This window comes from Gobius niger (genome assembly GCF_951799975.1).
Source record: "Gobius niger genome assembly, chromosome: 18".
NCBI classification, from domain to species: domain Eukaryota; kingdom Metazoa; phylum Chordata; class Actinopteri; order Gobiiformes; family Gobiidae; genus Gobius; species Gobius niger.
Genome location: NC_136869.1, coordinates 141647 through 155922, shown reverse-complemented (window position 1 = coordinate 155922; position 14276 = coordinate 141647). Strand labels below are relative to the sequence as shown.

The window sequence follows — 14276 nt, the reverse complement described above, 5'->3', positions numbered from 1 at the left end:
AATGGTTAAAAAGAGGGAAAATTGTGTTTCTCTAAAGATTCTATTTTCCCCCTCGGTGAAGCCACGCCCCCTTCTGTGACGAGATGCGTCTGTATCTATGTTCCTCCCGTCTTTAGCCGCCGTGTCTGACCAAATGACCATATTTGGATCAGTCTTTCCTGCTACACGTGGATACCAAACATGTCAGTGTGTGTGAATGAGCGGGAAACACCAGGGGGCGACACAGACATGATGGAGTCACTGAAGACAAAACACCTAAAGGTCCCCTCTCCCCTGACCCCTGACCCCTCCCCCCTGACCTCTGACCTCTGACCCCCTCCCTCTGACCTCTGACCTCTGACCCCCTCCCTCTGACCTCTGACCCCCTCCCCCTGACCTCTGACCTCTCTCCTCAGGTGTTGAACCTCTTCCTGGCCTTGCTCCTCTCCTCCCTCCCCCCTGACCCCTGACCCCTCCCCCCTGACCCCTGACCTCTGACCTCTGACCTCTCTCTCCTCAGGTGTTGAACCTCTTCCTGGCCTTGCTCCTCTCCTCCCTCCCCCCTCCCCCCTGACCCCTCCCCCCTGACCTCTGACCTCTGACCTCTCTCCTCTCTCTCCTCAGGTGTTGAACCTCTTCCTGGCCTTGCTCCTCTCCTCCCTCCCCCCCTCCCTCTGACCTCTGACCTCTCTCCTCTCTCTCCTCAGGTGTTGAACCTCTTCCTGGCCTTGCTCCTCTCCTCCTTCAGCTCTGACAACCTCTCGTCTCCGGACGACGACGGAGAAATGAACAACCTGCAGATCGCCATCAAACGCATCGCCATCGGAGCCGGGCACTGCAAAGACCAGGTACTGAGGGAGGGGGGGAGGGAGGGGTGCTCACCCGGGTACTCCCCCAGGTACTCCCCCCCCAGGTACTCCTGCAGAGACTCCTCCCCCTCCCAGAGAGAGTGTTGTTTTTGTGTTGGAATATTTCACTTTGTTCTTCTTCCCCTTTGACGCGTCACAGTTTTCCTCTAGTTTAGTTCAGATTCAGATCAGGAGTTAGTTATGGGTTAGTTATGGGTTAGTTAAGCGTTAGTTAAGCGTTAGTTAAGCGTTAGTGATGGGTTAGTTATGGGTTAGTTGTGGGTTAGTTAAGCGTTAGTTGTGGGTTAGTTATGGGTTAGTTGTGGGTTAGTTGTGGGTTAGTTATGGGTTAGTTGTGGGTTAGTTATGGGTTAGTTGTGGGTTAGTTATGGGTTAGTTATGGGTTAGTTGTGGGTTAGTTGTGGGTTAGTTATGGGTTAGTTGTGGGTTAGTTAAGCGTTAGTTGTGGGTTAGTTATGGGTTAGTTGTGGGTTAGTTATGGGTTAGTTGTGGGTTAGTTGTGGGTTAGTTATGGGTTAGTTGTGGGTTAGTTATGGGTTAGTTATGGGTTAGTTGTGGGTTAGTTGTGGGTTAGTTATGGGTTAGTTGTGGGTTAGTTGTGGGTTAGTTATGGGTTAGTTGTGGGTTAGTTATGGGTTAGTTATGGGTTAGTTGTGGGTTAGTTGTGGGTTAGTTATGGGTTAGTTGTGGGTTAGTTAAGCGTTAGTTGTGGGTTAGTTATGGGTTAGTTGTGGGTTAGTTATGGGTTAGTTGTGGGTTAGTTGTGGGTTAGTTATGGGTTAGTTGTGGGTTAGTTATGGGTTAGTTATGGGTTAGTTGTGGGTTAGTTGTGGGTTAGTTATGGGTTAGTTGTGGGTTAGTTATGGGTTAGTTGTGGGTTAGTTAAGCGTTAGTTGTGGGTTAGTTATGGGTTAGTTATGTGTTAGTTATGGGCTAGTTATGGGTTAGTTATGGGCTAGTTAAGGGTTAGTTATGGGTTAGTTAAGGGTTAGTTATGGGTTAGTTGTGGGTTAGTTAAGCGTTAGTTATGGGTTAGTTGTGGGTTAGTTGTGGGTTAGTTATGGGTTAGTTGTGGGTTAGTTATGGGTTAGTTGTGGGTTAGTTGTGGGTTAGTTAAGCGTTAGTTATGGGTTAGTTGTGGGTTAGTTATGGGTTAGTTATGGGTTAGTTGTGGGTTAGTTATGGGTTAGTTGTGGGTTAGTTATGGGTTAGTTGTGGGTTAGTTAAGCGTTAGTTATGGGTTAGTTGTGGGTTAGTTATGGGTTAGTTATGGGTTAGTTGTGGGTTAGTTATGGGTTAGTTGTGGGTTAGTTAAGCGTTAGTTGTGGGTTAGTTGTGGGTTAGTTAAGCGTTAGTTATGGGTTAGTTATGCGTTAGTTATGGGTTAGTTGTGGGTTAGTTATGAGTTAGTTATGGGTTAGTTATGTGTTAGTTATGTGTTAGTTATGGGTTAGTTATGGGTTAGTTGTGGGTTAGTTGTGGGTTAGTTATGTGTTAGTTATGTGTTAGTTATGTGTTAGTTATGGGTTAGTTATGGGTTAGTTATGGGTTAGTTATGGGTTAGTTATGAGTTAGTTATGGGTTAGTTATGGGTTAGTTATGGGTTAGTTATGGGTTAGCTATGGGTTAGTTGTGGGTTAGTTAAGCGTTAGTTATGGGTTAGTTAAGCGTTAGTGATGGGTTAGTTATGGGTTAGTTGTGGGTTAGTTATGGGTTAGTTATGGGTTAGTTGTGGGTTAGTTATGGGTTAGTTATGCGTTAGTTATGCGTTAGTTATGGGTTAGTTGTGGGTTAGTTGTGGGTTAGTTATGTGTTAGTTAAGCGTTAGTTATGGGTTAGTTATGGGTTAGTTATGTGTTAGTTATGGGTTAGTTATGGGTTAGTTATGGGTTAGTTATGGGTTAGTTAAGCGTTAGTTAAGCGTTAGTTAAGCGTTAGTTAAGCGTTAGTTATGGGTTGGTTAAGCGTTAGTTAAGCGTTAGTTAAGCGTTAGTTAAGCGTTAGTTATGGGTTAGTTATTTTTTAGTTAAGCGTTAGTTAAGGCCTAGTTACCTGTGCTTTGTTGCAGATGCTGGACCTGTTTAACGGGAATCTGAAACGACGGAGAGAGAAACGGCGCGAGGCTCAGATCCAGGCTCTGAAACTGAAGCGACTCAGCAGCATCCACCAGACGGAGGTCAACGGGGCCATAGGTACTGCAAGTACTGCAAATACTGCAAATACTAGTACTTCTACACCAGACGGAGGTCAACGGGGCCATAGGTACTGCAAGTACTGCAAATACTGCAAATACTACAAATACTAGTACTTCTACACCAGAGCCGGGTCGACGGGTTCAGGGCTGGACTAGTAAAAATCTGTCCCAGGACTTTTGGGTCCAGACCGGCCTCTGATGTAAACGTCCTGGTCAGGCATTGACCTCTGACCCCCCGCCTGAACCACATGCCTCTGTCCTCTTGGGCTATAGGCCTGTGTAGCAGTTCATTTGAAAGCTAAGACCCACAAAACTGATCTTTTTCCTCGTGTTATTGTTGTGTTGTGTCACCTTTTGTATGTTTTTTTTTCTTTCTTTTTTTTTCATTTTTGTCACATCTTTGTTGAAGCAGTAACGGTGCAGTACTCCCTGTAGATACCACAGTAACTCTGCAGTACTCCCTGTAAATACCGCAGTAACTGCAGTACTCCCTGTAGATACCGCAGTAACTGCAGTACTCCCTGTAAATACCGCAGTAACTGCAGTACTCCCTGTAAATACCGCAGTAACTGCAGTACTCCCTGTAAATACCGCAGTAACTGCAGTACTCCCGCAGGTCGTCATGTGGAGAAGTACGTGGCGTCGGACGACAGCTACATGACCAACGCGTCGCTGACCCTGAGCGTCCCCATCGCCCCCGGAGAATCTGACATCGAGTTTCCAGAGGAGGAGGAGGAGGAGCCGAGCGACGACGACAACGACGACGACCTGGTGAGGAAGTATTACTATAGTACATGTAGTACATGTAGTACATGTAGTACATGACCGAAGTGTTACCGTAGTACCTGATCCAAACATGACCGAAATATTCCAGAAACTTCACCAATAAATCAATGAAATGGCTCAAAATCACGACCGAAGCTTCACTGAAACATCACAGAAACATGGCGTCCGTTAAAGCCCCCCCCCCCCCCCCTCCCCAGTGGGGGGGGCTAATGCCTGTGTGGGCGTCGTCTCCGCGGCTTCAGCCGAGTTGAACCTGAGCTTAACCTGAGCCGACAGAATCGTGTCAAGAACAGTCGCTTCAGCCACTTCTCACGGCGTCAGCAAAACAACCGCGAGTCAGAGGCCCTACCCCCCCATGTGACCCCCCCATGTTACCCCCATGTTCTCACACGACACCCCCCATGTTACCCCCCCATGTTCTCACACGACACCCCCCCATTTTACCCCCCCATTTTACCCCCATGTTCTCACACGACACCCCCCATGTTACCCCCATGTTCTCACACGACACCCCCCCATTTTACCCCCATGTTCTTACGATTATTCTCCCCAACCCCCCCACAGTATTTTTCTAAATTATTCCATCCCTTTCCCCCGAGTAGTTTCCCTGTTTTCCTCAGATTTCCCCCCCAGTGTTTCATTTTGTTTTTTTTTAATGCCCCAATTCTTTACAATCTGTTCCCAAATTTGTTAACATATCTTCCCCCAATATGATCTGGGGCCGATATCTCGATATGATCTGGGGCCGATATCTCGATATGATCCGGGGCCGATATCTCGATATGATCTGGGGCCGATATCTCGATATGATCCGGGGCCGATATCTCGATATGATCTGGGGCCGATATCTCGATATGATCTGTGGCCGATATCTCGATATGATCTGGGGCCGATATCTCGATATGATCTGGGGCCGATATCTCGATATGATCCGGGGCCGATATCTCGATATGATCTGGGACCGATATCTCGATATGATCTGGGGCCGATATCTCGATATGATCTGAAGCCGATATCTCGATATGATCTGAAGCCGATATCTCGATATGATCTGAAGCCGATATCTCGATATGATCCGGGACCGATATCTCGATATGATTCGGGGCCGATATCTCGATATGATCTGGGGCCGATATCTCGATATGATCTGGAGCCGATATCTCGATATGATCTGGGGCCGATATCTCGATATGATCTGGAGCCGATATCTCGATGTGATCTGGGGCCGATATCTCGATTTGATCTGGAGCCGATATCTCGATATGATCTGGGGCCGATATCTCGATATGATCTGTAGCCGATATCTCGATATGATCTGGGGCCGATATCTCGATATGATCTGAAGCCGATATCTCGATATGATCTGGGGCCGATATCTCGATATGATCTGGAGCCGAAATTTCGATATGATCCGGAGCCGATATCTCGATATGATCTGGGGCCGATATCTCTATGATCTGGGGCCGATATCTCTATGATCTGGGGCCGATATCTCGATATGATCCGGGGCCGATATCTCGATATGATCTGGGGCCGATATCGCGATGTGATCTGGGGGCCGATATCTTGATGTGATCTGGGGCCGATATCTCGATATGATCTGGGGCCAATATCTCGATATGATCTGGGGCCGATATCTCGATATGATCTGGAGCCGATATCTTGATATGATCTGGAGCCGATATCTCGATATGATCTGGGGCCGATATCTCGATATGATCTGGGGCCGATATCTCGATATGATCTGGAGCCGATATCTCGATATGATCTGGGGCCGATATCTCGATATGATCTGGGGCCGATATCTCGATATGATCTGGGGCCGATATCTCGATATGATCTGGAGCCGATATCTCGATATGATCTGGGGCCGATATCTCGATATGATCTGGGGCCGATATCTCGATGTGATCTGGAGCCGATATCTCGATATGATCTGGAGCCGATATCTCGCTATGATCTTGGGCCGATATCTCGATATGATCTGGGGCCGATATCTCGATATGATCTGGAGCCGATATCTCGCTATGATCTTGGGCCGATATCTCGATATGATCTGGGGCCGATATCTCGATATGATCTGGAGCTGATATCTCGATATGATCTGTGGCCGATATCTCGATATGATCCAGGGCCGATATCTCGATATGATCCTGGGCCGATATCTCGATATGATCTGGAGCCGATATCTCGATATGATCTGGAGCCGATATCTCGATATGATCCAGGGCCGATATCTCGATATGATCTGGGGCCGATATCTCGATATGATCTGGAGCCGATATCTCGCTATGATCTTGGGCCGATATCTCGATATGATCTGGGGCCGATATCTCGATATGATCTGGAGCTGATATCTCGATATGATCTGTGGCCGATATCTCGATATGATCCTGGGCCGATATCTCGATATGATCTGGAGCCGATATCTCGATATGATCTGGAGCCGATATCTCGATATGATCCAGGGCCGATATCTCGATATGATCTGGGGCCGATATCTCGATATGATCCAGGGCCGATATCTCGATTTGATCTGGAGCCGATATCTCGATATGATCCGGGGCCGATATCTCGATATGATCTGGAGCCGATATCTCGATATGATCCAGGGCCGATATCTCGATATGATCTGGGGCCGATATCTCGATATGATCTGGAGCCGATATCTCGATATGATCTGGGGCCGATATCTCGATATGATCTGGAGCCGATATCTCGATATGATCCAGGGCCGATATCTCGATATGATCTGGAGCCGATATCTCGATATGATCTGAAGCCGATATCTCGATGTGATCTGGAGCCGATATCTCGATATGATCTGGAGCCGATATCTCGCTATGATCTTGGGCCGATATCTCGATATGATCTGGGGCCGATATCTCGATATGATCTGGAGCCGATATCTCGCTATGATCTTGGGCCGATATCTCGATATGATCTGGGGCCGATATCTCGATATGATCTGGAGCTGATATCTCGATATGATCCTGGGCCGATATCTCGATATGATCTGGAGCCGATATCTCGATATGATCTGGAGCCGATATCTCGATATGATCCAGGGCCGATATCTCGATATCATCTGTGGCCGATATCTCGATATGATCTGAAGCCGATATCTCGATATGATCTGGGGCCGATATCTCTATATGATCTGGAGCCGATATCTCGATGTGATCTGGGGCCGATATCTCGATATGATCTGGAGCCGATATCTCGATATGAGCTGAAGCCGATATCTCGATATGATCTGGGGCCGATATTTCGATATGATCTGGGGCCGATATCTCGATATGATCTGAAGCCGATATCTCGATATGATCTGAAGCCGATATCTCGATATGATCTGGGGCCGATATCTCGATATGATCTGAAGCCGATATCTCGATATGATCTGAAGCCGATATCTCGATATGATCCGGGGCCGATATCTCGATATGATCTGGGCCGATATCTCGATATGATCTGGGGCCGATATCCCGATATGATCTGGAGCCGATATCTCGATTTGATCTGAAGCCGATATCCCGATATGATCTGGGCCGATATCTCAATATAATCTGGGGCCGATATCTCGATATGATCTGTGGCCGATATCTCGATATGATCTGGAGCCGATATCTCGATATGTTCTGGGCCGATTTCTCGCTATGATCTGGGGCCGATATCTCGATATGATCTGTGGCCGATATCTCGATATGATCTGGGGCCGATATCTCGATATGATCTGTGGCCGATATCTCGATATGATCCGGGGCCGATATCTCGATATGATCTGGGGCCGATATCTCGATATGATCTGGGGCCGATATCTCGATATGATCTGGGCCGATATCTCGATATGATCTGTGGCCGATATCTCGATATGATCCGGGGCCGATATCTCGATATGATCTGGGCCGATATCTCGATGTGATCTGGGCCAATATCTCGATATGATCTGGGGCCGATATCTCGATATGATCTGGGGCCGATATCTCGATATGATCTGGGCCGATATCTCGATGTGATCTGGGGCCGATATCTCGATATGATCTGGGCCGATATCTCGATATGATCTGGGCCGATATCTCGATATGATCTGGGGCCGATATCTCGATATGATCTGGGCCGATATCTCGCTATGATCTGTGGCCGATATCTCGATATCATCTGTGGCCGATATCTCGATATGATCAGGGGCCGATATCTCGATATGATCTGGAGCCGATATCTCGATGTGATCTGGAGCCGATATCTCGATATGATCTGAAGCCGATATTTCGATATGATCTGGAGCCGATATCTCGATATGATCTGGGCCGATATCTCGATATGATCTGGGGCCGATATCTCGATATGATCTGGGCCGATATCTCGATGTGATCTGGGGCCGATATCTCGATATGATCTGGGGCCGATATCTCGATATGATCTGGGGCCGATATCTCGATATGATCTGGGGCCGATATCTAGATATGATCTGGAGCCGATATCTCGATATGATCTGGGGCCGATATCTCGATATGATCTGGGCCGATATCTCGCTATGATCTGTGGCCGATATCTCGATATCATCTGTGGCCGATATCTCGATATGATCAGGGGCCGATATCTCGATATGATCTGGAGCCGATATCTCGATGTGATCTGGAGCCGATATCTCGATATGATCTGAAGCCGATTTCTCGATATGATTTGGAGCCGATATCTCGATATGATCTGGGGCCGATATCTCGATATGATCTGGAGCCGATATCTCGATATGATCTGGGGCCGATATCTCGATATGATCTGAAGCCGATATCTCGATATGATCTGGGCCGATATCTCGATGTGATCTGGGGCCGATATCTCGATATGATCTGGGGCCGATATCTCGATATGATCTGGGGCCGATATCTCGATATGACCTGAAGCCGATATCTCGATATGATCTGGGGCCGATATCTCGATATGATCTGGGCCGATATCTCGATATGATCTGGAGCCGATATCTCGATATGATCTGGGGCCGATATCTCGATATGATCTGGGGCCGATATCTCGATATGATCTGGGGCCGATATCTCGTTCCGCTCCAGAGTTATTAAAGATACACATCTGGCCCTCTGGAGGCTGGAGCTGCAGAGTCACCTCCTGTTTTTGGGTCACTGTGGATTCTGCTCCGTCGCGGAAACAGAGGAAACATAAATCACGGCTCATTATGAAGAGAACACGGAAGAACCAGAACCTTCATCCATCACGCCTGTGTCTGCGAGCACACAACATGTACATATGTTTCTGGGCTGAAATCCACATACAAATGAATGGGCAGAATTCCCAATACAAATGAATAGGCACAATTCCCCATACAAATGAATAGGCACAATTCCCCATACAAATGAATGGGCACAATTCCCCATACACATGAATGGGCACAATTCCCCATACAAATGAATAGGCACAATTCCCCATACAAATGAATGGGCACAATTCCCCATACAAATGAATGGGCACAATTCCCCATACAAATGAATAGGCACAATTCCCCATACAAATGAATAGGCACAATTCCCCATACAAATGAATGGGCACAATTCCCCATACAAATGAATGGGCACAATTCCCCATACAAATGAATGGGCACAATTCCCCATACAAATGAATGGGCACAATTCCCCATACAAATGAATAGGCACAATTCCCCATACAAATGAATGGGCACAATTCCCCATACAAATGAATAGGCACAATTCCCCATACAAATGAATGGGCAGGATTCCGCTAGCATCAGCCACGTTAGCATCAGCTGCATTAGCACCAGCATCATTAGCATTAGCCACATTAGCATCAGCCACATTAGCATCAGCCGGGTTAGCATCAGCAGCGTTAATATTGGCCACGCTAGCATTAGCCACATTAGCATTAGCCACGTTAGCATCTGCCGCGTTAGCATTAGCCACGTTAGCATCAGCCACATTAGTATCAGCCACGTTAGCATTAGCCACGTTAGCATCAGCCGCGTTACCATCAGACAATTTAGCATTAGCCACCTTAGCATTAGCGAATGTGTTGCGATTAGCCCATTTATCATAGAATCACACGATACAAATGATGATTTTCTCTTATTTACACTTTTTTACTTCACTTGTTTTGACGACTTAGACGTTTCTCAGGTAAATCTCACTCGAATGAATAAAGTAAAAACTGCCAAAGAGACAAGACAAAGAAAAACAACAGAAATAAAAAGGGGCAGGAATCAGAAATCAGGGAATCAGGGAATCAGGAAATCAGGCTGAGATCATGAAAAATGGCCGTCGAAGTAACAATTCTCCAAATAAATGTGCGGGAAACAGTGACTCAGAAGATCAGACCAGTGTTTGTTTACAGGTGAAACACACACACACACACACACACACACACACACACACACACACACACACACACACACACACACACACACGCGCGTCCCCACACCGCGCTCGCCCAGTGTCAGCTTGAATAGTGTCAGAGGCTGGAGAGACGTCCGGGAACATCATCCTCACGCCCCACGGACTCTGTCACTTCCTCTTGTTCTTCGCGAAGGCGCCGCTCGGTTCGGACTTTACCAAACGCTAAAGGTTCAGATGGAACAGAAATAAACAAGCGAAAAAACCCGAGAGACGAAACACTTTTACCTTTGATTTAAGCAGGTTCAGCTCTGCCAATGGGACAAGTCATTTTACACAAAAAACACGAGAAAAACAAGATCTTATTGTGTTTAACCCCTTAACCCCCACCTGAACCGAGCACAGTTTCTCCAGTTTGGCTTTACCCCAATCCAAAAGCTTCTGGAAAAAAGGTGAGAAAATATCAACAAAACTGAGACGCAAACAATGATGGAAATGTGAGAAAAAAGTGAGAAAACATTGATGAAAAAGTGGCAAAAATGTCACAAGAAATTGGCAAAAATATGATGAAAAAATTATGAAAAAATGACAAAAACGTGACCAAAAATGACAAAAATTTGATTAAAAAATGGATGAAAAAAAAGAAAAATATGTGATAAAAAATTGACACAAAAAATACAAAAAATGACATAAAAGTAAAAAAAAAAAAGAGTTGAATACCCAACAAAAAAATGATGGAAAAAAAATCTAGTGACGTGAGGAAAAAGATCCTCTCGGTTCAGGCGGGAGTTAAGAGGTTAAAATTAGATTAATTTTCTAAAAAGTCTAAAAAGTCTTTAAAATAAACAAAACAAAACTACTCTTTCCATTGGCAGATAGTTCTTTTACACAAGTCACATTTACTCATATCACCGTCAGACATTCCTAGTTCCAGTCGTTTAAATTAGGGGGAAAAATTCAAAAAAATGAACAAAAATTGCAAATAAAAAGGTTTCAAAGGGGGGGTATTCAGCAAAATGGACTTTTTCAAGCTTTCCCTCATGTTATTCTGTCACTCCCTCATTAAAAACATGGCTGAAGTGTTGCCTTGGCACATTCACGTATTTCTGAGTAATCTGTAAAAACTCTGATGGCGGCCATTTTAGGGATAGGTTTGCCTGAGTCCTCGCTGCAGCCATTTTGAGAGAGACATTTTATACAAGGCAGTTTTTCTAATTTACTGCATTTACAGACCAACAGAAGGTTTGTCATCATTGTAGTGGGATATAGACTGGTGCTGTGGGGCTGACAAAAGCAGAACACCCCCTCTTTAAAGCAGAACACCCCCTCTTTAAAGCAGAACACCCCCTCTTTAAAGCAGAACACCCCCTCTTTAAAGCAGAACACCCCCTCTTTAAAGCAGAACACCCCCTCTTTAAAGCAGAACACCCCCTCTTTAAAGCAGAACACCCCCTCTTTAAAGCAGAACACCCCCTCTTTAAAGCAGAACACCCCCTCTTTAAAGTTGGAAATGACTCATATTAGGCAAACATATTGTTAATTCCAGGCATTTTAACCTCTTAACTCCCGCCTGAACTGAGAGGAACTTTTTTCATCATTTTTTTGTTTGGTATTCAACTAATTTCTGTAATCTGTAATGCCATTTTTTCGTCATTTTTTTATCACATTTTTGTCATTTTTTGTAAAATTTTCGTTATTTTTTTGTTAATTTTTTATCAAATTTTTGACTTTTTTTGTCATTTTTTAAATGAATTTTGGTCATTTTTTTTTTACATTTTCTCACATTTTTGTCATTTTTTGTAAAGTTTTCGTTGTTTTTTTTGTCAAATTTTTATCTTTTTTTTTTAGCATTTTGTCACATTTTCTCGTATTTTTGTCATATTTTTGTCAATTGTGACATTTTTGCCACTTTTTCATACACACTTTTTTTGTCACATTTCCATCATTGTTTTCGTCTCAGTTTTGTTGCTATTTTCTCACCTTTTTTCCAGAAGCTTTTGGATTGGGGTAAAGCCAAACTGGAGAAAATGTAGGATAAATGAGTTCATTTTCTTTTCCACTAATAACTATAAACCAAAACTAAACCCGATTCAAAAAAGCAAATCTGTGGATCTGAAAAGTCACTAAGTAAAAGCAAACATTTAAACTAGGCCGATATATCGGGCCGATATTATCATGCCGATATCTCCAGAACCAGAGTAATTAACTTTAATAAACCCTCCCTGTCGTCCCCGTGGGGGTCACACGTGTGTTCATGGGATGATTGGGGGGTCTTTCATCGCCCCCTGGTGTCTCTGGACAGAAAACCACGATTACAACTTTCCTGCCGCCGGGTCAGAGTCTCCAATACACACTAATGGAATCACAAAGAAGAAGCTAACGGGCGAAGCTAACTGCGAGCTAGCACCGCTTAAACAGTATTTACAGTAAAGTAAAGTAAAGTAAAGTAAAGTAAAGTAAGCCGTGAGAATTAGAACGTGTAGCTTCAGACAGACACATCACTCATCCTATTGTACATGTTTTAGTGGGGAAACCTACACAGACGGAGAACAGAAAGGCCCCGTCCAGGTGGGAATCGAACCCGAGTTATTTTAAAGATGTTTGGCGTGTCTTTCATGTCCCGCCCCCCGGTGACCCCCCGGTGACCCCCGGTGACCCCGCCCACAGGTGCGAGGCTTTGATGCACTTCAGAGGCGCAGGTGCAGAGGAGGCGGTGGGGAAGTCGGCCCATGAGGAGCGTTCACCTCACATAGATCTCATACAGATCCTTTAGATCAGGGGTTCTCAACCTGTTAGAGCCGCGACCCCCATTAGAACAGTTCATTAGGATCGTGACCCCCACCCGGGTCAGACCATGGGAGAGACAGGGACGTTAACCCCTTAACTCCCGCCTGAACCGAGCACAGTTTCTCCAGTTTGGCTTTACCCCAATCCAAAAGCTTCTGGAAAAAAGGTGAGAAAAAGAAACAAAACTGAGACGGAAACAAGGATGGAAATGTGACAAAAAAGTGACGAAAAATTTATGAAAAAGTGGCAAAAATGTGACAAAAAATTGATCAAAAATTGACAAAAAAATGACAAAAAAAACTAGAAATGCAATGGCTGCGCCATTGCGATTGACTGCGGAAATGCGGGAAGCGAATGCAGAAATTGCATAAACTCTTCAAATTGCATAATCACATTTGCATAAACTGGTAAAATGCATAAAATGTCATGTTGCATAAACTGTATAAACTGCATAAAGTGGTAAAATGCATGAATGGGTTAATTTGCATAAATTATGTAAATGGCATAAACTCTTTAAAATTCATAAATCCTAAATGGCATAAACTCTTAAGTTGCATAAACGGTTTAAAATGCATAAAGTGGTTAATTTGCATAAATTATTAATATTGCATAAACTTTTATATTCCATAAACTGGTCAAACTGTTGAAATGGCCTCAGTGCTTGATTGGCTGAAGCACAAATGGCTGAAAGGCCTGGAGTTTCCCCATTGGCTGGATTCGCACATACACACCAATGCAAAAATGTCAAACTCTCGTATAAAAAAACTGGAAATCTGCAGAAGGACCATTTTTTCTCAAAACCCACAAGTTGCAGAAGCTGAACATGCACAAAGTGCAGAAATTGCAGAAAATGCAGAAAAAAGTGCAGAAAAGCATGGATTTGCGGCAGCCCCATTATAAGTCAATGGGAAAAATCTCCGACATTTTGGCCGATTGCGGAAAAACCGTAAGTTGCAGAAGTCCCAAAAGTAACAGCACCTTCTCCTCAACATGCGGAACATTTTGATGCATAACTTGCATAAATTGCACAAAGCATGAAGGTGCTGAAAGCTCTAGAAAATCGGGAAAAAGATGGAAGAGGAATAATAATAAAGAACATGAAAACCAATCATTGACTGCGGAAGAATTCAGCAGTCAATCAATGACAAAAATGTGACAAAAATTTGATAAAATTTGATATAATTTTGATATAATTTTGTCGAGAAAACATTAAAAGTGACAAAAAATTGATGAAAAAGTGGCAAAAATGTCACAAGAAAATGCGAAAAAAAAGACAAAAATGCGACAAATAAAAGGACAAAAAAA

General features: G+C 44.5%; 1 protein-coding gene across 1 annotated transcript in view; it reads left to right on the top strand.

Moving 5' to 3' along the window:
- Positions 1-14276, top strand: part of LOC306977839 (sodium channel protein type 2 subunit alpha-like) — a gene marked incomplete at its 3' end in the record, with an annotated part of 145736 nt that overhangs the window by 98444 nt on the left and 33016 nt on the right. The window contains exons 17-19 of the mRNA XM_079576278.1: positions 687-827; positions 2917-3040; positions 3659-3813. Of these exons, the coding sequence (XP_079432404.1) occupies positions 687-827; positions 2917-3040; positions 3659-3813 (420 nt within the window). The remainder of the gene's footprint in view (positions 1-686; positions 828-2916; positions 3041-3658; positions 3814-14276) is intronic.